Source organism: Orcinus orca, chromosome 1, assembly GCF_937001465.1.
Source record: "Orcinus orca chromosome 1, mOrcOrc1.1, whole genome shotgun sequence".
NCBI lineage: Eukaryota > Metazoa > Chordata > Mammalia > Artiodactyla > Delphinidae > Orcinus > Orcinus orca.
In genome coordinates, this window is record NC_064559.1 from 40,363,576 (window position 1) to 40,387,761 (window position 24,186).

A 24,186-nucleotide genomic window follows, 5' to 3' on the forward strand; every position below is an offset into this window, starting at 1 on the left:
AAGCCCACAGTGTCTAGCGGTGTCTGGCAACTGAACGGGTCAGCAAACTACATACTAACACTGGGAATGAAGTGATGCTAAATAGATCAGAGCAGAGGTTCTGGAGTCAGAGGGACCCCAGGATGCTGGCTCCATGGACCTCATCAGCTACGAAGACTTGGGAAAGTTCCTCAACCTCTCTGAGCTGTCAGTGTCTCATCTACAAAATGGGGATAATAAAACTACTTCATAGGGTTACTGTAAAGATGAACTGAGCATCTGTATGTAAAATGCCTGATACAGAATAGATGACCATAAATGATGGGTATTATTATGAGGGCTTGCCCCCTCAGAGAGGTAAACATGCCCCCACTAAAGAGCTGCTCTGCAGCTGCCTCAGGCAACCAGATGAATCTCTCAAAGGCCACTGATGCTCAAATACCAAATACCCACGTTCCCCCATGTCATGCCTCCTCCCCCCACACTCCCTATTTACAGTGCCTGGCACGCCGCCTCCAAAGTTTCCAAGTGAGGGATCTTGCAGTCCTCATTGACTTCCCTCTCCTCCCACAGCCAAACCATCATCAGGTGCTGTTGATTCTACTTCTTAAATATGTCAACTCCATTTGCTTCTCTCCCTCTGCCCACCACAAATATTAGTTCGGGGCTCCACCAACTTACCCCTAGATAACAGGTCTCCAGGCTCATCTCCCTACCCCGGTCTTCCCCCTTCAATTAACTCTGCAACTACAATTATCTTTCTAAAGTACAAATCTGATCGTGCCTCTCCCTTGCTTTAAACCCTTCATTGGCTCCCCAAAATAAAATCCAAGTCCCTTAACATGGCTTCCAGAGCCTGCCATGATCTGCCTAGGGCTCAGAGCTCCCTTCCCAGACTCATCTCTCACCACACCCCTCCTTACTCTGCGTGTTCCAGCCACACTGAGTACACACACTTGTACAAATGAATCATGACTTCTCTCTCTCTCTCTGTGGTGATTTCACACATGCTTTCCCCTCTGCATAGAATACTCCTTTGTCCCTTCCCTTCACCATGTTAACTCATATTCATTTTTTAGGTTTCAACTTCGATGTCATTTCTTCCAGGAAGCCATCCCCAATACCTGAATCCCGGATTAGATGTCCCTTCCACTGTATACAAATGTCTGCTAATTTGTTCACCTCTCCCCAGTAGAACCCCTGTAGGACAAAATCCATTTCTTTCATTGAAACATCCCAAGCGCTTCAAACACTGCCTGGCACAAGACAGGCACTCAGATATTTGCTGGATAGATGTATGGATGCCAACCATTGGTCCTGCCCTGTGGAGCCATTTCTGGTTGAAGGCAGTAGCTAAACCAACCCCAGGTACCAGCAGGTTTCCATCCAGCAAAGGCAACACCTACCTAGAATGGCTACCACCTCGTCATCCTGGATCACCTCCAGGGAGCCGGAGACCACAAAGCAGAGGCTGTCAACACTCTCTCCCGCGTGGTAGATGAGGTCCCCTGGGGCGCAGTGCACCGTCTGGAACTCCATGGCCAGTGCCCGCAGGCAGCCGTCGCTGGCCAGCCGGAAGGCCGGGTGCTCCTTGAACACCTTGCGGTTCAGGTGCACGCAGATGTCAGCTCTCATGTCCTTGGGGCAGATCTGCAGGACCTGGCAAGCATGGGGAGAAAAAGTGTCAGGATCCTCGGTGTGGCCTCCAGCTCACTGCTTCCCAGGACGGAAGCAACACCCACTAGACTAGACCGTACTTTTCAAGGCACCAATGGACAAGACAGCCGCAGTGACCCCAAAATCTGTGCTAAATGCTCAGGACAGGGGCCTGAGTCGGGAGCTGGGAGTATGTTGGGACCCTTTAGACAGGAAATCCGGGAAGCCCTCTCTGAGGAGGTGACAATTAAGCTGACATCTACATAACGTGTCAGAAGGAGCCCTATGAAAGAAGAACATTCCAGCGGAATAGCCAAGGCTGTGAGGAGACCTGAGCAATAGCCAGTGTGAATGACGGGAAAGGTGGGCATGGGAGATGAGGTTTCAGGAGAACGTCAAGCACGAGAGCATGTGGAGACTTTTAAACTATGAAAAGATCTTGATTATGATACTGAGTGTAATGGGGACACACTGGAGGACTTGGAACAGGGGAGTGACAGGGCATCCTCTATATTTTAAGATGATCATTGCAGCTCCAGAGTGGAGTTAGAGGGCCAACTGTAGGCTGGCAGGAGTGGAGCCAGGAATCGAGTTAGCTCACTCCTGCAGGTGTCTAGGTGAGCAGTGAGGGGACTTGGACTGGGATGCTGGCAGGGAAGCCAGTGAGAAGTAATCAAATTCCGAATGTATTCTGAAGATACAGCTGACATGGTCTGTTGATGGACTGAAGGTGGATGTGATTTGAAGAAAGATATTAAGTAATATTTACTGAGCACTTCCTACGTGCCAGGCATTGCTAGGCACTTTGGAGTCATTCATTCATTTCACACACATCTATGGAATACCTTATTGTATGCCGGGAATCATTCTAGGCTCTGAGGATGTAGCGCGAACAAAACCCCCTGCCTTTGTGTGACTTACTATCTAGTGGGAGGGGACAAGCAAAATAAGTAAAATTTAGAGGTTAGGGCTAGTTGCAAATAAAAAACAAAATAAGTAACATTTAGCAGTAAGTGCTAAGGAGAACAATGAAGAAAGAAAGCAGAGGGAAAGTCAGGAGAGTTGTGATTTTACGTTTTCAAGCTAATTGAAATCCTCACATAAACCCTATGACGTAAGTGCTATTATGGTACCATTTTACAGATGAGGAAACTGAAGTACAGGAAAGATCAATAACTTGCTCAAAGTTGCACAGCCAGGAAACTGCAGAGCTGGGCTCTCCAACTAGGTAGTCTGACTCCAGAGCCCAGTTTAGATACAAATCACTTCTTATATGATAAAGCTGCCCCAAACAAAAGGGCTTGTAATTTGACTCTCAGCGTCTAGGAACTCAAGGCAAAATGGGAACTGTAAGAGGCCATGGGGGTCTCATATTCCAAAGAAATAAAAATTTCTCAGCCTTTCCTATGGAGAGAAATATTTCTCTGGACTAAATTTTTGCAAGAAATCATTCATAGCTCCTTACGTAGCAAGCACGAAGTAACACAAGAGGACACCTTCAAGTGTAGTTTTCCAGAAAAGTCAGGAGTGTTCCTAAAATAATCCTTTCTCCTGTCCTAGCCTGTGAACAAAGCTGGGGGCATAAAATCAAACGTGTTAAGTGAAGACATTTCCTTGGGGTGCTGGTTACTTCCCCACCCCTGCTTCTCCGCCTCAGCACAGGACATTTGCCTCTGCATCTGGTGCTCACCTCCGAATTTTTTTTTTTTTTTTTTTTTTTTTTTGCCGTACGCGGGCCTCTCACTGTTGTGGCCTCTCCCATTGCAGAGCACAGGCTCCGGACGCGCAGGCTCAGCGGCCATGGCTCACGGGCCCAGCCGCTCCGCGGCATGTGGGATCTTCCCAGACCGGGGCACGAACCCGTGTCCCCTGCATCGGCAGGCGGACTCTCAACCACTGCGCCACCAGGGAAGCCCTCACCTCCGAATTTGGAAGTCCCTCAGCCTCCTTCAAAACCCAGCTCAAATCTCACCTTGCCCAGGACAGCTCTGCACCAATCCCACCCCTCTGCATGCCCCCATGCTCTGCACTGGAAAGAGGAGGTCAAACAGTTGAAATCCCAGTTCCTTCCTCTCTAAGTGACTTAACTGCTCTACACTTCAGTTTCTTCTATAAAAAAGCATGCTGCTAATGTTGCCTTATGAGGAGTCAATGAAATTATATCTACCAGTACACATCCTCAGGACAGCAGCTGGCCCCAGTCAGGGACTCAATAAATGCAGGTCCCCGTCCTCTATGTGCCTCTGCGTTCTTGCTCTGGGGCTGTAGGATGCCAAGGAAGTGAGCATGCTCTCTGGGAGTGGGGATGGAGGACTGACTGAGGCAGAGGAAAATTCAGACAGCCAATGCTCAGGCAGAGCGCTCACTAAGTACTTCTCCTTCGGGTTCAGTAAAACAAGACTCCTGTAGAAATGCAGATTTAAGTTGGATCCTCTTCTCTCCAAGCAGAACACCAGGGAGTGGGGAACACTGGCTTGTCATGTCAAAACCGTGCCCAGTGGTTTGAAACAAAGATTTGTTCTCTAGGTGATCTCACCTTTAAATATTTCCTTTCCCTTGGGCTGGGCTTTGCTGGCAGAGTGTGGAGATAATGCTTTATTCGTGGGCACTGTTCCAGAGCCACGGGAAAGCACATGTGGAGAGGAGAGGGCACTTGGAGTTGAGAAATTACACTCTCACGGCCATCAGCATCTCCATCATTCTTCTGTTGGCTTCACACTGGCAGGGGCTCCTGAACGCCTCTCTCTGAGGGCGGGTGTCAGCTCAAGACCCCGCAGCCTTCCTGGGCCACCTGCCCTTCTACTTGGTTTGAGGAGAGACCACTCTTGCTGATCCCTGAGGCTTCGAAGGCCCCAAGGAGCTGTCACCACAGAAGTTCATGGAGTCTCCCTGGGGGAGAGGAGGGGTGGGGGTTAGGATGAAGCATGGATGCGAGAACAGGCTTTAGGATCAAGCAGACCTGGATTCAAGTCCTGGCTTCCACATGTACTAGTCGTGTGGACTTGAAGCTATGCTTCTTTCCCCAAGTCTTCTTCTTCTAACTTGAGTATAGAATTCTTCAGAGGATTCCATGAGCTGCTGTGTGAAAGTCCTGGTACGATGCCCGGCGTGGGACAGGGCTCAATGCATGGGAGCTGCCATGTCTGACATTGTTATCACAGCAGAGCAGCAGGTCAGCCTGAGGGAGGCTTTGAAGTCCAGGAGGTCAGAGCTAAAAGGGCCTTAGAGGTCAGCCTTATTCTTAAAAGTCATCTAGTTTCCATGTATCACAGACAAGGAAAAACTGAGGCTCAGAGGGACCAATGATGTGCTCAAGGTCATCAGATAATTACTGGTAACACCGGAGTTGCCCAGCACTCCCACCCTTCCATCGCACATACATCGCCTGGTCATCATCGACCATTCTGACCTAGATTGGAGGGGAGGGAAACCAGGGAAGGGCTCAGAACCTTGGGACTGGCTTTCTCCCCAGGAGCTGCCTGCCAAGGAATAGCGGCCACCCCAGGCCGGGCTGGGCTCTGCACTGAGTGTCACAATAGTCCCCCTTCCATCTGGATCAGGACGTGGGGCAAATCCCAGAGTCCTCCAGGGAGATAGCAGGGAGGGGAAGGGAGGGCCAATGCTGATGGGTGCTGTCTCCCATGGGCAGCCACCCAGCCGAGCCCTGCAGTGAGGGCAGGAAAGGGTTTCTTTCCCAACAACCAGATTTACAAAGGCATCCTGGCCCCTGGGAAAGGGAGCCCCAGGGCTGAGAGATCAAAGTTCCTTTCTGCTCCATCAGCTGCCAGGCACCCACAGAAGCTACAGGGACCTGGTTGAGACGGCAGAGCAGAAACAACAGGCACAGCGGCGCCAGGGGTTAGCAAAGCCAGGGATGAAGTCCCACCCAGCCGATGACCTGCCTGTCTGAGAAATGAGGGCAACTTCACCTGGACTCGTCCTTCTTCCCTCCAGTACATGTTTTGAATTAAAAACAACAACAAAAAAGTAATAGTAGGAAAAGCACAAATTTTGAAGTCAGACAAAACTGGGTTCCAACCCTGACTCTGCCATTCTGAACTCTGTGACCAGGGGCAATTAATAAAATTAATTGGGTTGCTGTGTCCTCATCCCTTCAATAGAAGTAAGAGCGGATGCCTCCCAGCGTTGTCATGAAGCCTAAGTGAAGCACGAATGCAGGGCCAGGCATGTGCAGTTGTGCAGTAAACATCTGCTTTTTTTTTTTTTTTTTTTTTTTTTTGTGGTACACGGGCCTCTCACCATTGCAGCCTCTCCCGCTGCGGAGCACAGGCCCCGGACGCGCAGGCCCAGCGGCCATGGCCCACGGGCCCAGCCGCTCCGCAGCATGCGGGATCCTCCCAGACCGGGGCACGAACCCGCGTCCCCCGCATCGGCAGGCGGACTCCCAACCACTGCGCCACCAGGGAAGCCCAAACATCTGCTCTTAATGCACCTTCAAGACAGGGTAGCTGGTTATTGTTATTATGGCAGATATTCAATCAATCAAGGTATTGTTCTGTTTAAGTTGGGATCAGTTAAATTTAGTTAAATTTCCCCAATTAAACTGTCAACTCTCAACTGACTCTTCCAATGGAGAAAGGCCAGGAGCATGGAGAGCTGATCCCCAAGGCAGCTGAATTTGGCTCTGAAGGTGTCATAAGGTACTTTTGCAATCGTGATATCGTTCTGTTTGCCTCATTCTAACAATGAAAGGTATCAGTATTCCCTGAGCACTTAAGGAATGGTGATTAAAGAGAGAAGTGCTATTAAAAAGACTTGAGAAGCAGAGAAAAACTAACCTAGGATTACATCTTTGCTCATAGCAAATATTACAAAGGAGATCATTCATAAATGATTAATTGAAAGTCCACTGTATCTTTTCTCTATTCTTTCCAGTACCACCAAATTTTCTTCACTTTATTGAAATGCATCTAGAATAATGCAACTCTTGGAGAATGATAGATATTTACTGCCATTTCCACTTTACAGGTGGGAAAACTGATGCCTAAAAAGGAGCCTAAGGGATGCTCTGGTTAAGTCAACTGCTTATTAAGGCACAAGCCCTTGGTCGGTATCTCCCAGGCTCGTCTAACTAAGAGGACATTGGTTAAAAATGCAGATTTCCAATCCCCGCTCCACCCCATTCCTCCCCACAAAATTCTGATTCCAAAGATCTGGGATTGTGGCTGGGAATCTGTTTTTAATGACCATATCATGGGATTCTCAGCAGAGCCAAGACTAGAGTAAGGCAACAGCCTTGGACACAAAATTTAAGGAGATGCTAAAAACTCAGTCATCAAGATAAATCAGAGTTTAGGGCAATACTCTGAAAAATCAAAATTCATGCAAAAAATCCATGATGAACAAAATAGCGCAAGTTTGAATAAAGAGCGGATCAGCAGCAATTCTGTGCCATCTTGGAGTCCGAGGTGAAAGGAAAATCAGTAACACTGGCCATCTCACCCTGGGTGGCCCTGATTCTTATCAGCATACCAGCCTGGGAAATCCTGTCCTAGAGAGTTAGACTGCAGGTCTGTCTCTTCTCCAGGAGACACCCCTGCCTTTCCAATTTCTAAAATAATATCTCTTAATTGCCAGTTCTTGAGAAAGGCTGATCTGGAAGCAATCAAAATCTTTGGAGGTAGGACCTGGGATTCCAAAACTACACCCAGGAGAATTCAGATGCACAGTCAAGTGTGAGAAGCACTGCCCTAGGTGAGCCTCAGGTCTCCCTGGGAAAGCCGAGAGACAAGTGGTTTACCTGAACCTGTCGCCTCCTTACCTTCTCTGTGTCGATGCCTCTGGACATGGACCAGGTAGACACGATGTAATCCATGACGCGCTCGCTTAGTCCCTTGGGAACCTGGTAGAGCTTCAGGAAGTCCCGGACGCTGTTGAGCATCTCATGATACCTGTTGGTGTTGGCGTACATCTGCTGGAAAATAGTTGTCACATTCCCGAAGATGGTGGCATACAGAAGTGCTAGAGAAGAGAGGAGGAGGGAAAATACACATCAGTGGTCCGTGAACTAGGGCCCAAGAACGCCCAGCTTCCTCAGAGCAGTCCAATGGTCAGAGCTGCCCACCCATTGGCAGATGCTTCTGACCTTCTCAGAAGAACCTCACCCCATGAAGCCTCTGGAAGTGGACCCAAAGAAAGAGTCTCCAAACACCAGGTCACTAGGACAAACTTGTGGGAGGCAGGGCTAGGGTGGGGCAGCTGGCATGACTGGGGCCAGAAGTAGGAGACAGACAGCAGTGGGGGCTGGGTACAGGAGAACTGGACTGCTTCACTGCATACGTTTTTTCACAAAAAGGTTGAACCATGCCTGAAGCCCTCAGTCAAATGTGTTAGGTGCTCTGGACCAGCCCAAATCCAAACCTATCAGCAAGCCATCATTTTAAAGCCCTGCTATGTGCCAACTACACTACCTGCCAGAGACAGGATGGGGAATGTGCCACTCAGTCCTGGTTCTCACACAGCAAACAACACAGTAAACAGACTTTAAAAATGTAATCACAAATAATTAAATAATAGCAAGTCTGCCAACAGCACTGAAGGATGTTATATCTTTGCTTTGTATTTATTGTTAAGGTGCATGTCAACACAACAATCCACTTCACTGTGATGTGGCTCCTGGGGCAAAAAGCATGGCTTTGATATGAACAGAATAAAATCAGGTCCCCTGGAGATGTAACAAGCACCTACTACATGCTACTGCTGCTCCGCCTACATTAGTGTCATGAAGAAGGACCATTACGTCATCATAAAACCCCACATTCTACACGTAACCCCCATTTGCCCTTGAATGCTAAGCTCAAGTGCTACCTCTTCCAGGAAGCCTCCCCAACACTCCTCCCCTCCATCTGTCCCCGTGAGGGTGACTGCAACTCCCCAGGCATACAGATCTTCCTCGATTTACAATAGGGTTACATTCCAATAAGCCCATCATAAATTGGAAACATCGTAAGTCAAAAATGCATTTAATACACCTAACCTACCAAACATCACAGCTTAGCCTAGTTACCTTAAACGTGCTCAGAACACGAACATTAGCCTACAGTTGGGCAAAGTCGTGAAAAACAAAGCCTGTTTTATAATAAAGTGTTAAATATCTTATGTAATTTATTGAATCCTGTATTAAAAGTGAAAAACAGAATGGTTGATCCTTGTGATCGCGTGGCTGACTAGGTGCTGCAGCTCACTGCCTCTGCCCAGCATCACAAGAGCATATCATACTGCATATCACTAGCCCAGGAAAAGATCAAAATTCAAAATTGGAAGTACGGTCTCTACTGAAGGCATATCGGTTTCACACCATTATAAAGTCGAAAAATCCTAAGTCAGGGACTATCTGTATTTCCACTGAGCTCGTGTTATAGACACCATTTTGCAATCATATTCTTTCTTTGCCTGTGCCCTTACAATAGGCTTGAAGGCTGGACTCAGCTTTTCCTTGCCATTGCAGCCGGGGGAGCTAATGTTATGCCAGTACCCAATAAATATTTGTCATATTAGTGAATTTCACATGCTTTTGCTATGCCTTACTTTAAAAATAAGTTACTATTTTTTTTTTTTTTTTTTTTTTTTTTTTGCGGTATGCGGGCCTCTCACTGTTGTGGCCTCTTCCGTTGCGGAGCACAGGCTCCAGACGCACAGGCTTAGCGGCCATGGCTCACGGGCCCAGCCGCTCAGCGGCATGTGGGATCTTCCCGGACCGGGGCACGAACCTGTGTCCCCTGCATCGGCAGGCGGACTCTCAACCACTGTGCCACCAGGGAAGCCCAAAAATGAGTTACTACTGACACACAATGAACTTTACATGTTGACATATACAATTTGATAAGCTTTGACATATGTAGACACCCATAAGACAATCACCACAATCCAGATAGTAACATATCCATCACCGCTAAAAGTTTTGTCATGTGCATTTATAATCCCTCCCCCTCCGCCTCCCATCTCCAAGCAACTGATGTTTTCTGTCACCATAGATTAGCTTGAATTTTCAAGAATTTTATATAAATGTAATCAGACAGTATATATTCTTTTTAAACATCATAAAATACATTCATTTAAAATGTACAGTTCAATGGCTTTTAGTACATTTATAGAGTTGTGCAACCGTTAGCACAATCTAAGTTTAGAATATTTTCATGCCCCCCTGCAAAAGAAATTCCTATACCCATTTATCAGTCATTCCCCATTTCCTCCCTAATCCCCTAATCCTAGGCAACTGCAAATCCACGTTCTGTCCCTTTCGACTTCCCTATTCTGGATATTTCTTACAAATTAAATAATACATGTGGCTTCCTGTGAGTAGCTTCTTTCATTTAGCAGAACGTTTTCAAGGTTCGTCCATGTTGTAGCACACATCAGTACTTTATTCCTTTTTATCGTTGACGAATGTTCACAATATTAAGGATAGTATGGATATTCCGTATTTCATTCATTCATTCATTCATCAGTTCATGGGCATTGGGACCTTTCCACTGATGAACAATGCTGCTATGAACACTGCTGTGCAAGTTTTTGTATGAACATGTTTTCAATTCTCTTGGAGTAAAATTACTGTGTTATATGGTAACTATGTTTAACATTTTGAAGCACTGTCATAGTATCTTCCAAAGTAGCTGCACCATTTTACATTCCCACCAGTGGGGTATGAGGGTCCCAAATGTCTCCATAACCTTATCAACACTTGTTATTATCTGTCTTTTTGATTATTGCCATCCTAGTGAGTGTGAACTGTTATCTCTCTGTAGCTTTGCTTTGCATTTCTCACATGACTGATGATGTTAAACATCTTTTCATGTGCTTAATAACCATTGGCATGTCTTTTTGGAGAATGTCCACTCAAATCCTGTGCTCGGTTTTCAGTTGGGTTTATCTTTTTATTATTGAGTTATAAGAGTTCTTTACATATTCTGGATATAAATCCTTTATCAGATACATGATTTGCAAATATTTTCTCACATCATGTCGGTTGTCTTTTCACTTCCTTGATGGTATGGTTTGCAGCATTAAAGTTTTTAGATTTGATGTAGTCTAATTATCTGTATTTTTTTGTTTCCTTTTCTGACTGGCTTATTCATTCAGCATAATTATTTTGAGATTTATCCATGTTGTTGCATATAGCAATAGTTTTTTTTTTAAAAAAAGTTTTATTTTAAAATAATTATAAATTCACAGAAAGCTGTAAAGATAGTACAGAGAGATTCCATGTGTATACCCTTTAGCCAGTTTCCTCACTGGTTACAGCTTATATAACTAGAGCGTAATATAAAAACCAGAAGATTCACATTGCCATAAAGTGTATGTGTAATTCTGTGTCACAGTGTCACATGCGTAGATTCATGTACTGAGTACCACATTCAAAATACAGAACTGTTCCATCACCACAGCCATCCCCTTCTACTATTCCTTTATAATCACTCCCCCCCAGAAACCACTAATCTCTTCTCCTTTTTTTATAATTATGTCATTTCAAGAACATTATATAAACAGGATCATACAGTATGTGACCTTTTGAGACTGGCTTTTTCCACTTAGCAGAATGTCCAAGATCCATTCATGCTGTTGCATGTATCCATAGTTTATTCCTTCTTACTGATGAATATAACCCATTGTATGGATACACCCCAATCATTTCTTTCAAATAATCTTACTCAGGCTTGGCTGACAGACTAAGGGAGGGAAAAATAATAAAGGCATAGCTCTAGAAGGAAGGGAAGGAAATCTTCGGTTAAATCTGCCCAGGAGCACTGGACACGGCTGCCTGGAAAACCGAGGACACAAATCCACCCAACAAGAATTGCAAACAAGGATGGGAAAGAGGACTGCCAGCTCTGGAAAGGCGCCAGGAGTGGTGTCAATCTGAACAAAAGGAACCAGATGAAAAGCAGAAGTCGTCAAGCCTGAATAACGCAGACACAGCTCTTCTGAGCTCAGAAATAACCTCACACAAGACGGGATCGAAGCTGCTCCTCCAGCACAGTAATGCCACCGAGTGCGGTCAGGACCAGCCTTGTTCCCAGTGAGTCTGACCGTAACTCAACAAGCCTGCATGGCACTCCTGACTCAGCTCTGTTTTCCAGTCCACAGTGAACCAGAAGTCAAGAATGCAGAGTTGAGGCGCCTATTTTTAGAATGGCTGCCAAAAATTGATTGAATCTTAAGCTTAAAAAACTAGTTACACCAAATCAATACAGTAAGAATAGCTCTCTTGTCCATGATCTGAGAACCAGGTGCGGGTCTGAGACGCTGGGGTGCTGGTCACACAGTTAAGGCAGTGATGCCACGTCCATCATGTACAGCCCAGGGCTGCTCCCACCCTTCTTTGTTTCTGAGGCATTCAGAAGGTTAAGGCTCCTCAGGAGGGCCTTATTCAATTATTATTACTATTATGAAATGTTATTATTATTAAAAACGGGTAATTCTGCTTTCAGTGTCCCTTCTCTAATTTTATGTGAAGTAGGGTTATATGCTCTGAATGTGTATATTTTATTTATTGATATCTATACATGAGGCATTATGCCTTTAAATACTCAAAACCTAACTGGAAGGGAAGACCTAAAGTCCATCTACGACTTCAACAGATATTTGAGTGTGGTATGGGGAGGGAGAGAGGGAGATTGTAACGTCGCTGTGTCACTGGACATAACTGAACCCCACAGGGAAGAGGATGCGCTGGATGACTCTCAGTGTGGATTAGTTAGGTCCTTCCAAGTTGGGAAAGAAGTAAGAAGACCTTTACCAATGCCAAGGCAAAATGCTGATTTGGATAAGAGCAGGTTTCTTTATTTGAGTGGTTAAGAGTTAATATTGTATCACACCAAGAGCTCTGAGTCCTACCCAGAAAAAAATAAGACCGTATTCTCTGACCCTTAATTAGAAATTGCTGTATGGAATTTGGGGGGAAGGGTAGCAAAAGTTTTCATTTCTCTTTAGAAAATTTTGTGTTTCTTTTTATATACATTATACATACACGTCATTTAAATGGCCAAGACATTGTGTTAAATCCTTAGTCCTCTCAGCCTTCTTCCTTGTCAATTTCCTGTTCTGCAGAAGCAGCCACTTTCAATTAGCTGATTGCTCTGCTATTGATCGCCAGATCTGAACATCATGCTCAAATCACTGTGTGCTGATGCCTCAGTTTCAGGCATCATCCACCCACCTCTGAGAATTTAGCTTCCTCCTACTACCCCATCCCTTACTTCCAATCTCATACTCAAACCCCACTCCTTTTCCCATTGCCCCCAGGATATTTATATCACCATCTTGGTGAGACAATTATCTGTGCTTATATTATAACTAGATGAATGCTAGTCACATCTAAGTCATGTAATTACTTTTCATGTGATGACTGCAGTTACTTTTCCTTTCCTGCAATGTTTTCTAATAACAGACTTTGTCTTTTCATTTGCTTAGCTTACCTGTGGCTAATTTGACTCCAAACTCTCCCACAGATAAATAAGTTTCTTCTTAACATATTAAAACACATTAGTTGGTCTATCCACTCCATTTCCATAAAGAAGTCCTCCCTGGAGGCTTCTGAATTGATCTAATGCCAGCTGTCTCCACTCCAGTATCCTGGGAAGTCACTCCACTTATTCCAGTTAGAGCCCTCAATTTCTGCACCCCGTGTCTTCTGGTGTCTTGGTTTACTTGTTTTTGTTGGTTGAAGATATCCTCTAATAGCTTTCTGAGAAAGGCTATAAGGGAGCAAAACCTTTGAGACCTAATATGTTGACTCGTACTCAGTTAATACCTTGTCTGGATGTAGAATTCTAGATTAGAAATCATTTCTCGCAGAATTTTGGAAGCATTGCCCATTGTCTTGCTGTTGAGAAGTCAAAAGCATTCAAATCCTTCATCTTTCACAGTGAACCTGTTTTTTTCTCTCTAGAAGCTCTTTTTTTTCACAATGTTCTGCAAATTCATAAGGATGTACCTTTTGCTGTGGTTCAGTTTTCATCCATTGTGCTAGGCTTTCAATAAGCCCTTTCGACCCAAGAATTTATGCCCTTCATTTCAAGAACATCTTTCTGGGTTTATTTCTTATTCTTTTCTCCCTTTATTCTTTTCTTCCTTTATTCTTTTCTTAACTTTCCTCCAGCAGATCAAAGTGACAAGAAAAGGAAAAGAGAGGAGAGGTGAGAAAGAGTAGATGATCAGGGTGGTAATAGTAATCACAGGATGGAGTGAGGGAAGGATAAGCATTAATAAGGATACTTTTTATTTCTAGTCAGCTATCTTTCAGCATTTGGGATAAAATTCACAGTTTCTCAAAAGGCAAGAGAGAAGAGAAATTGAGAGACTGTTCTATTCTATGGACGCTAGATAGAAGGAAGCCCTAGTCAGAAGCAACACATTAAGAGCAATGGCAAAGGAAGTAGGCATCACAACCCCTAGGATCTTTGGTGGGACAGAAAGCAGAAGGTCAAGGGGTGAGTCTGGAACTAAGAAGTGTGTTGAGCAGGAAGCCACAGGTCCTAAGCTCCTGGCTATTCTCTGCGACATGTAACTGGCTCTCTAGCTCCCCATTCTCCTCACAGCATCCTGGTCTTGAGAGCCATCTGTCACAATCCCCTCCCCCCTCCCATCTCTGTCTCTTTGGGACATCTACGACAGGTGCACCTAATCTTCCTGCTACCAAAAGGAAGTGAAGAAGGGAAGAGCCTGTCCTTTGGTTAGAAGGGCATCTCTGGAATTCCAGGTGACCAGCTTCTGCAGAGCTGTTAGACCCTCACCACCATACTTTTAATAATTGGTGTGTTAAACAGACTTGTGGGCTTCTCTAGGAAGTTGGTCATTATTCATAAAATTATTTCTGTTAGAAAATGCACCCCACCTTCTAATAAACAACTTGCACAGGATAATGGACTCCTAAACTCAAGAAGAAAAATAAGTAAGTTGCCACTTCTGCAGTTGTATCAAAGCTTAGAGATAAAGAAAGAATATGAATCATTTTCCTTTTCGTAATCATTTAAAAATCATTGCCCTCGGACTTCCGGGAAGATGGCGGAAGAGTAAGACGCGGAGATCACCTTCCTCCCCACAGATACACCAGAAATACATCTACGCGTGGAACAACTCCTACGGAGCACCTACTGAACGCTGGCAGAAGACCTCAGACCTCCCAAAAGGCAAGGAACCCCCCACGTACCTGGTTAGGGCAAAAGAAAAAACTAAACAGAGACAAAAGGATAGGGACGGGTCCTGCACCAGCGGGAGAGAGCTGTGAAGGAGGAAAACTGTCCACACACTAGGAAGCCCCTTCGCGGGTGGAGACTTCGGGAGGCGGAGTGGGGGAGCTTGGGATCCGCGGAAGAGAGCACAGCAACAGGGGTGCGGAGGGCAAAGCGGACAGATTCCAGTGCAGAGGATCGGGCCGACCGGCACTCACCAGCCGAGAGGCTTGTCTGCTTGCCCGCCGGGGCGGGCGGGACTGGGAGCTGAGGCTCCGGCTTTTGTCGGAGCGCCGGGAGAGGACTGAGGTTGGCGGCGTGAACACAGCCTGCAGGGCGTTAGTGCACCGCGGCTAGCCGGGAGAGAGTCCGGGAAAAGTCTGGACCTGCCAAAGAGGCAAGAGACTTTTGCGTCCCTCTTTGTTTCCTGGTGCACGAGGAGAGGGGATTAAGAACGCTGCTTGAGAGAGCTCCAGGGACGGGCGCGAGCCGTGGCTAAAAGTGCGGAGCCCAGAGACAGACATGAGACGCTAAGGCCGCTGCTGCCGCCACCAGGAAGCCTGTGTGCGAACACAGGTCACTAGCCACACGCCCTTCCGGGGAGCCTGTGCAGCCCGCCACTGCCAGGGTCCCGGGATCCAGGGACAACTCCCCCGGGAGAACGCACGGCGCGCCTCAGGCTGCAACGTCACGCCGGCCTCTGCCGCTGCAGGCCCACCCCACACTCCGTGACCCTCCCTACCCGGCGGCCTGAGTGAGCCAGAGCCTCCGAATCAGCGGCTCCTTTAACCCCGTCCTGTCTGAGCAATGAACAGACGCCCTCCGGCGACCTACATGCACAGGCGGGGCCAAATCCAAAGCTGAGCCCCTGGGAACTGTGAGAACAAAGAAGAGAAAGGGAAATCTCTCCCAGCAGCCTCAGAAGCAGCGGATTAAAGCTCCACAATCAATTTGATATACCCTGCATCTGTGGAATACCTGAATAGACAACGAATCATCCCAAATTAAGGAGCCCTGTGGATGAAAGGCTCTTGGTGCTGCAGCCAGGAGTCAGTGCTGTGCCTCTGAGGTGGGAGAGCCAACTTCAGGACACTGGTCCACAAGAGGCCTCCCAGCTGCACATAATATCAAACAGCAAAAATCTCCGAGAGATCTCCATCTCAACGCCAGCACCCAGCTTCACTCAACGACCAGCAAGCTACAGTGCTGGACATCCTATGCCAAACAACTAGCAAGACAGGAACACAACCCCACCCATTAGCAGAGAGGCTGCCCAAAATCATAATAAGTCTACAGACACCCCAAAACACACCACCAGACGTGGACCTGCCCACCAGAAAGACAAGATCCAGCCTCATCCACCAGAACACAGGCACTAGTACCCTCCACCAGGAAGCCTACACAACCCACTGAACCAACCTTAGCCACTGGGGACAGACACAAAAAACAACAGGAACTACGAACCTTCAGCCTGCAAAAAAGGAGACCCCAAACACAGTAAGATAAGCAAAATGAAAAGACAGAAAAACACACAGCAGATGAAGGAGCAAGATAAAAACCCACCAGACCTAACAAATGAAGAGGAAATAGGCAGTCTACCTGAAAAAGAATTCAGAATAATGATAGTAAGGTTGATCCGAAATCTTGGAGATAGAATGGACAATAGAATGGACAAAATGCAAGAATCAGTTAACAAGGACCTAGAAGAACTAAAGATGAAACAAGCAATGATGAACAACACAATAAATGAAATTAAAAGTACTCTAGATGGGATCAATAGCAGAATAACTGAGGCAGAAGAACGGATAAGTGACCTGGAAGATAAAATAGTGGAAATAACTACTGCAGAGCAAAATAAAGAAAAAAGAATGAAAAGAATTGAGGACAGTCTCAGAGACCTCTGGGACAACATTAAACGCACCAACATTCGAATTATAGGGGTTCCAGAAGAAGAAGAGAAAAAGAAAGGGACTGAGAAAATATTTGAAGAGATTATAGTTGAAAACTTCCCTAATATGGGAAAGGAAATAGTTAATCAAGTCCAGGAAGCACAGAGAGTCCCATACAGGATAAATCCAAGGAGAAATACGCCAAGACACATATTAATCAAACTGTCAAAAATTAAATACAAAGAAAACATATTAAAAGCAGCAAGGGAAAAACAACAAATAACACACAAGGGAATCCCCATAAGGTTAACAGCTGATCTTTCAGCAGAAACTCTGCAAGCCAGAAGGGAGTGGCAGGACATATTGAAAGTGTTGAAGGAGAAAAACCTGCAACCAAGATTACTCTACCCAGCAAGGATCTCATTCAGATTTGATGGAGAAATTAAAACCTTTACAGACAAGCAAAAGCTGAGAGAGTTCAGCACCACCAAACCAGCTCTACAACAACTGCTAAAGGAACTTCTCTAGGCAAGAAACACAAAAGAAGGAAAAGACCTACAATAACGAACCCAAAACAATTAAGAAAATGGGAATAGGAACACACATATCAATAATTACCTTAAATGTAAATGGACTAAATGCTCCCACCAAAAGACACAGATTGGCTGAATGGATACAAAAACAAGACCCATATATTTGCTGTCTACAAGAGACCCATTTCAGACCTAGAGACACATACAGACTAAAAGTAAGGGGATGGAAAAAGGTATTTCATGCAAATGGAAACCAAAAGAAAGCTGGAGTAGCAATTCTCATATCAGACAAAATAGACTTTAAAATAAAGACTATTAGAAGAGACAAAGAAGGACACTACATAATGATCAAGGGATCGATCCAAGAGGAAGATATAACAATTGTAAATATTTATGCACCCAACATAGGTGCACCTCAATACATAAGGCAAATACTGACAACCATAAAAGGGGAAATCGACAGTAACACATTCATAGTAGGGGACTTTAACACCCCACTTTCACCAATGGACAGATCATCCAAAATGAAAATAAATAAGGAAACACAAGCTTTAAATGATACATTAAACGAGATGGAGTTAATTGATATTTATAGGACATTCCATCCAAAAACAACAGAATACACATTTTTCTCAAGTGCTCATGGAACATTCTCCAGGATAGATCATATCTTGGGTCACAAATCAAGCCTTGGTAAATTTAAGAAAATTGAAATTGTATCAAGTATCTTTTCCGACCACAACGCTATGAGACTCGATATCAGTTACAGGAGAAGATCTGTAAAAAATACAAACACATGGAGGCTAAACAATACACTACTCAATAACGAAGTGATCACTAAAGAAATCAAAGAGGAAATCAAAAAATACCTAGAAACAAATGACAATGGAGACACGACGACTCAAAATCTATGGGATGCAGCAAAAGCAGTTCTAAGAGGGAAGTTTATAGCAATACAATCTTACCTTAAGAAACAGGAAACATCTCGAATAAACAACCTAACCTTGCACCTAAAGCAATTAGAGAAAGAAGAACAAAAAAAACCCCAAAGTTAGCAGGAGGAAAGAAATCATAAAAATCAGATCAGAAATAAATGAAAAAGAAATGAAGGAAACAATAGCAAAGATCAATAAAACTAAAAGCTGGTTCTTTGAAAGGATAAACAAAATTGATAAACCATTAGCCAGACTCATCAAGAAAAAAAGGGAGAAGACTCAAATCAATAGAATTAGAAATGAAAAAGGAGAAGTAACAACTGACACTGCAGAAATACAAAAGATCATGAGAGATTACTACAAGCAACTCTATGCCAATAAAATGGACAACCTGGAAGAAATGGACAAATTCTTAGAAAGGCACAACCTGCCAAGACTGAATCAGGAAGAAATAGAAAATATGAACAGACCAATTACAAGCTATAACAACCCTCAAGGAAGACTCCACAGCCTGGCTCTGAATTAACAGTTACTCTGGGGGAGGGAGACGCAAGAGGGAGAGGATATATGGGGATGTATGTATACATATAGCTGATTCACTTTGTTATACAGCAGAAACTAACACACCATTGTAAAGCAGTTATACTCCAATAAAGATGTTTAAAAAAAAAACAAAAAACAAAAAAAAAATCATTGCCCTCTGTTGGTAGTTTGTGGGTCTATCCAAACTGACTTCGTTCAATGCAGAATTCCAGATAATAAACTGGAATTTAAAGAAGACTCTACCTTCAAACCTCTGTTTGTTTCTGTACTCTTAATTTCCAGCAAAAGTTCATCAGGGCTTTTAAAACAGTTTGGGGGTCTTACCGCTAGTTTCTGATTCAGTAGGTCTTGAGTGGGCCCTAGAGAATTTTTATTTCTAACAAGTTCCCAGGTGATACTGCTACAACTGAGACCTTTGAGAAGCATGCTACTAAGACTTTCTTTTATTGCAGTTCGTGTTTTAATTTACCATATGTTGTCAAACTCCATGGACATAAACATTGGTTTTGATTTCTTCTTTAGGTAAGCTGGTTAGATTATTCACTGATTTTTTTTTAAGAGCAGGGATAGATCAAAAGAGTTGCTTATCTATAAGCAACCTTATAGATAAGAGAGGAGTTGCACCTCCCTGGCAGTGCAGTGGTTAAGAGTCTGTGCTTCCACTGCAGGGGACGCGGGTTCGATCCCTGGTCAGGGAACTAAGATCCCGCATGCCGCACGGCCGGCTAAAAAAAAAAAAAGAGTTGCTTATGTATAAAAAGCCCATTTTCTGAATATAGACTATAACATTCTCTCTCCCTCACTCCCCTCGCCCCTTCTTTAACTCTACTCCTTCCCTGGCTACCCTGCACCCCAGATTTCATAGGTACCCACAGGAAAAACTGAGGAAGTAGAAGCCCCTTCCAATCTCTGTTTTTAAACCAGATAGCGCCTGAAATTCAATATCCATTAAGATTATGCTTCACTGCTGCTTATTTTAATGCCGCTTAATTTCTTCCTTTTTTTTTCTTTTGAAGAAAAAATAAAAGACGTTATATGAATTTCCCTTAAAACAAAATCACAAGTCTAATGATCCTAATTCCCCATTTGGCAGCCACCTGATGAGAATGAAATGCTCGTTAAGTCAGGTAGCTACACTGGTGGGTTTGGGGGGAAGGTTATTAACACACCCAACATTGGCATTGAGAGCTCAAAGCAGTCCAGAGACACCCTCTCACTTCCAAGACATTAATGAGATACAGCAATTAGAGTCTAAAAAGGCAGAGAAGGAGCTCAGAAGTTGAATCTTCTGCTTCCCACATTAGGCGTAGCCCAGCAAATCCTGATCGGTGAACGCAGTGACTTGTGCACCCATCATATTATCTGATAAGGAAATAAAGATGCGGGCTACAGAGTTATACCCTCCTGGGTTCAAATTCCAGCTCAGTCACTTAGAGGCAAATTACTTTACTTCTTTGCCTTCCATTTCTGCTAGTCTGACAAAAGGAGAAACACCTGCTCACCTCCCTGGGTTGCTGGGGAAATGGGATACTGTGTGAAAGTGCCTGGAGTACAGAGCAGGAACATACAGACCCTAAATCTATCTTCCCCTACAGCTCACTGTCCTGCAGTCAACTGTCAAGAATACGCACATCCAAGAGCGTTTCCTCAAGACAATAACCTGGAACACTAGCCTGAATGGGACTCTTGTCTTTCAATTGCATAGGTGGACTCAAAATTTATCATTACAGAAAAATATTGGAGTCCAGAAGAGAGATGTCTGAAACCAGCTCATCATGTACAAAAAGAGACCTTCAAAGGAATCTCTAAAATCCATAAATGCTAAGAACTTTGACATACCAGCTGAAATACTGACTACTTAGTGATTTTGAATGAAGCCATTTGTGCATGAGGAAGGACTGAAGAATAAGTGTAAGCAGGGAGGGGGAAGGGAATAAGGCCTGGGAACTAGATCTAGTCCTTACTCCATGTCATCTGGCCCGCATGACAGCAACACATCTATTTCTCTTAATGTCGTATTTTTGGCCTTTGCTGCTGTTATTGCTTTTGCTTTTTCTAACGTGATAATGATGGAGTGGGTGTGAGGATGTTTATATTGGCATGGTAACTGGTGACTAACTTTCACAATCTTATTTCCTATGACTTGAAATCCATAGCTGATGAATCTCATTGTCTGGGAAGAAATGGGTAGTAACAATGGGAAGGAAAAGAAGTAACTGCTCATTGCCATGCTAGCAGATCAAGCCGGCATACGAGAACTCAAAAAGTCCTGCTTTGGAGACTAAAAGCTGCAATTTGGAATCCTGATTCCACTCCCAACCTCAGGGGGATCATTCACCCTCTCTAAATTTCATCATATATAACGGAGTTACTAATTACCTTTTAGTTTATTTTTAAATAAGTGGTATAAGGTACATAAAATGCTTATCACAGTACCTGGTATATAATAAATGCTCAATAAGTAATAACAAGAATTAATTGCAGGATGGTTAAGAACTGTTTCTATGTTATCATTTCCTGGAAATGTTCCCTCACTGACTTAATCATCAGATGTTTTAATTCAACAAACGTCAACCCAGTACTCAGGTGAGTCATGTGCTATGCTGGGAAGCAACATGGCACAATGAAAATAGCTTGGGCTCCGAAGAGAAGAAACCCTGAGTTTGAATTATTGGCCCAGCCACGAATTCAAGTCTTAAGAGCCTCAGTTTCCTCATTTATGAAAGGGAGAGCGTAATCTCCACCTCTCAGGGTTTCTGTGAAGATTCAACGAATTAACACGACAAATACCAACCACAACGCTGGCACGGGGTAGACCCGAAATAAATCTTAGTTTTCTTTCTTGAACCACCAAATGTTAACATCCCTCCATCAATCACCCCTGGACTCTAGTCTCCTCAGTCCTTGGCTTTGAGTGGGTACCTCTTCCTGAAACATATAGCTTGTGCTTTTCCTTAAACAGAAGACTTTACAGAGTGCAGGACCTTTGGTGGAGTCATTTCAGGGGCATATCCCTTTGCATTCCTTTGCAGGTGCTCAGCAAATGCAATTGACTAACAATTGAAGAGACTGTTCCAAAGAGGTGAGTTTGCCCAGGTTCAATTACACAAAGTAAGAAGAGTTCTAGATCCAAATACAATGTGGGTGGGCTTTTCTCACACAGTGTCACCAATTCTCCAACACCTGCTGGGTGTCTTACAATTTGGCTCAATTCTGAGAGCATCAGATTCCAACAAGCTGAGGGCTCAGTCCCAAGACAGCCCTCCACTTCAGATGCCAACTGCAAGTCTAGGTTGTCACCTGTGCTTCTGCTTGTCTGATTATAGATCAAAGCTTCCCACAACCCCCTCTTTGGTTTGATTAATTTGCTAGAGTGGCTCAGAGAACTTAGGAAACCCTTTTACTCACTAGACTACTGGTTTATCACAAAAGATATTAAGGGACAAGAATCAACAGCCAGATGAAGAGACACATAGGGTGAGGCTCCAAACAAAGGGACTTCTGCCCCTCTGGAGTTTGGGGTCTAGCATGGTGACATGTGGAAACATTCTGGTTCACCAACCTGAAAGCTCTCAAAACCCATCCTTTTGAGTTTTTATGGAGGCTTCATTACATAGGCATGATTGATTAAATTATTGGTGACTGCACTCAATCTTCAGACTTCCTCCCCTCCCAGGAGGTCAGGGGTGGGACTAAAAGTTCTAAGCCTCTAATCACATGGTTGGCTCCACTGGCAACCAGGCCCCATCCTTTGATGGGACCCATAAGTCACGCATTAACACAACAAGAGACACCTTTACTGGTTTCATCACAGGAAATTCCAAGGGTTTTAGCTGTGCCAGAAATAGGGACAAAGACTAAATATATTTATATTTCTTATTATAAATCATAATATCACACACGAGCTTCTCAAAGTTTGGTCTTGGACATGGGCATTTGGTAGAAATGCAAATTCTCAGGCCCACCCCAGACCTACTGGATCAGAATCTCTGGGAATGATGCCCAGGCATTTGTATTTTTTCAAACTCTTCAGGTGATGTCGATGCACCTTGAAGTTTGAGAAGCACTGCTTTAAATCATACTCATCCTCAGAATTTCCCTGTAAGTTTTAAGTTTAAGGCCTACCCGAAGGGAGGAGGATGGTCAGAGGCAAAAAAAATAGATAGTGGGCCAAACTGAGGAAGCACAAAGGAGCTATGAAGACAGCTAACCTTACTCCACTGGACAGAACAATGGAAATAAAGCCAGGAGAGAAACAAAGAGCAATCCTACAGGCCAGTAATACCTTGATGTATGGGACACTGATGGATAGACTACACTCAACTCTGAATTTCCTGCTAGAACTATGCCCTCATTCCTCCTCAAGTTGGACAGCTATTGCCCTGGGCACAGAAATCAGAGAATATAAAACACTCTTACGTTCCCTAGTTTATAACAAGAAAAGCCTGCAAACTCTCATTTAATATCTTGCTAAGAATAGCACAAATTCCTATACCACGTTAAAACTCTACCGTGCTGGTGACTGTCACTTAACAAGCAAAATTCTTACAGGGGAGACAGAAGGTCATTTTCAGCTATTTCTCATCTGTCGAATAAAACAACAGCTCCCACCCCACGGTAACCCATTAACAATGCAGCCTGTGCCACCTCATTTCAACCAGTGTTTTAATAGCAACACAGATAAAGGCCCAGCAATTTCCACAGGGAATTACTTCTGCACATGAATCAAGAAGGTCAGATGCAGGTTGGAAAGGTCTCCAAATAATTTGCTACTTCACTTATTTTGCGCTTCCTGAGTTCTTGATCGCAAAGAGACGACCACTTAGGCACAGTCATACCTGGCTAACGGTTGGCTGGCTTGCAGGTTTGCAAACCCAGGTCTTGCTTTACTTCACAATGAGAGCCCTATTTCTCCAACATGAGTCATCAAAAAGAATCTAATTAACAAAGCCATCTAAAATGACATCGTTTTTAAAGCCATTTAAGCAAGCATGTTAACTACCATTGGAAAATGACCCCAGTTAAGGTTATGTCTACTAAAGCTATAAGCTCACACAAAGCTCAAACATTTTTTTAAAATGCTGGTGTCATTTCAATGGCCTTTATTGTTTTTTATATCTTTATCGGTGTATAATCGCTTTACAATATTGTGTTAGTTTCTGTTGTACAACAAAGTGAATCAGCTATATGTATACATATATCAGACTTATCTTTTACATCTCAAAATGAAAAAAACAACTTTTCAGAAAGTACTACTATCACCACGGTGAACTAAACTGGACCAGCACAATGACCACAGACAGGGCCTTTTAAAGAAATACCTCCTTCAATAATAATAAAAGAATTAAAATCACTTTTTCATTGTTGACTACTCTGATCTCAATACCTCCAGCATCTGCTGGTTTTCCTCCCTGAACCACCGTCAGTCTCCTAATTTTTCAAAAGCAGAATTGGAGGTATT

The 24,186-nt window shown here is 44.1% G+C and overlaps 1 protein-coding gene across 3 annotated transcripts in view; it reads right to left on the bottom strand.

The window, feature by feature from the left end:
- Nucleotides 1-24,186, bottom strand: part of KCNH1 (potassium voltage-gated channel subfamily H member 1) — a 421,689-nt gene that overhangs the window by 115,411 nt on the left and 282,092 nt on the right. For all 3 annotated transcript variants that reach the window (XR_007473256.1, XM_004275288.3, XM_004275287.3), the window contains exons 8-9: nucleotides 7,418-7,617; nucleotides 1,386-1,638 (exon numbers count right to left, since the gene is read on the bottom strand). Coding sequence is in view for 2 of the 3 variants with exons in the window: in XM_004275288.3 (XP_004275336.1) it covers nucleotides 1,386-1,638; nucleotides 7,418-7,617 (453 nt within the window). In the remaining variant the exon portion in view is untranslated. The remainder of the gene's footprint in view (nucleotides 1-1,385; nucleotides 1,639-7,417; nucleotides 7,618-24,186) is intronic.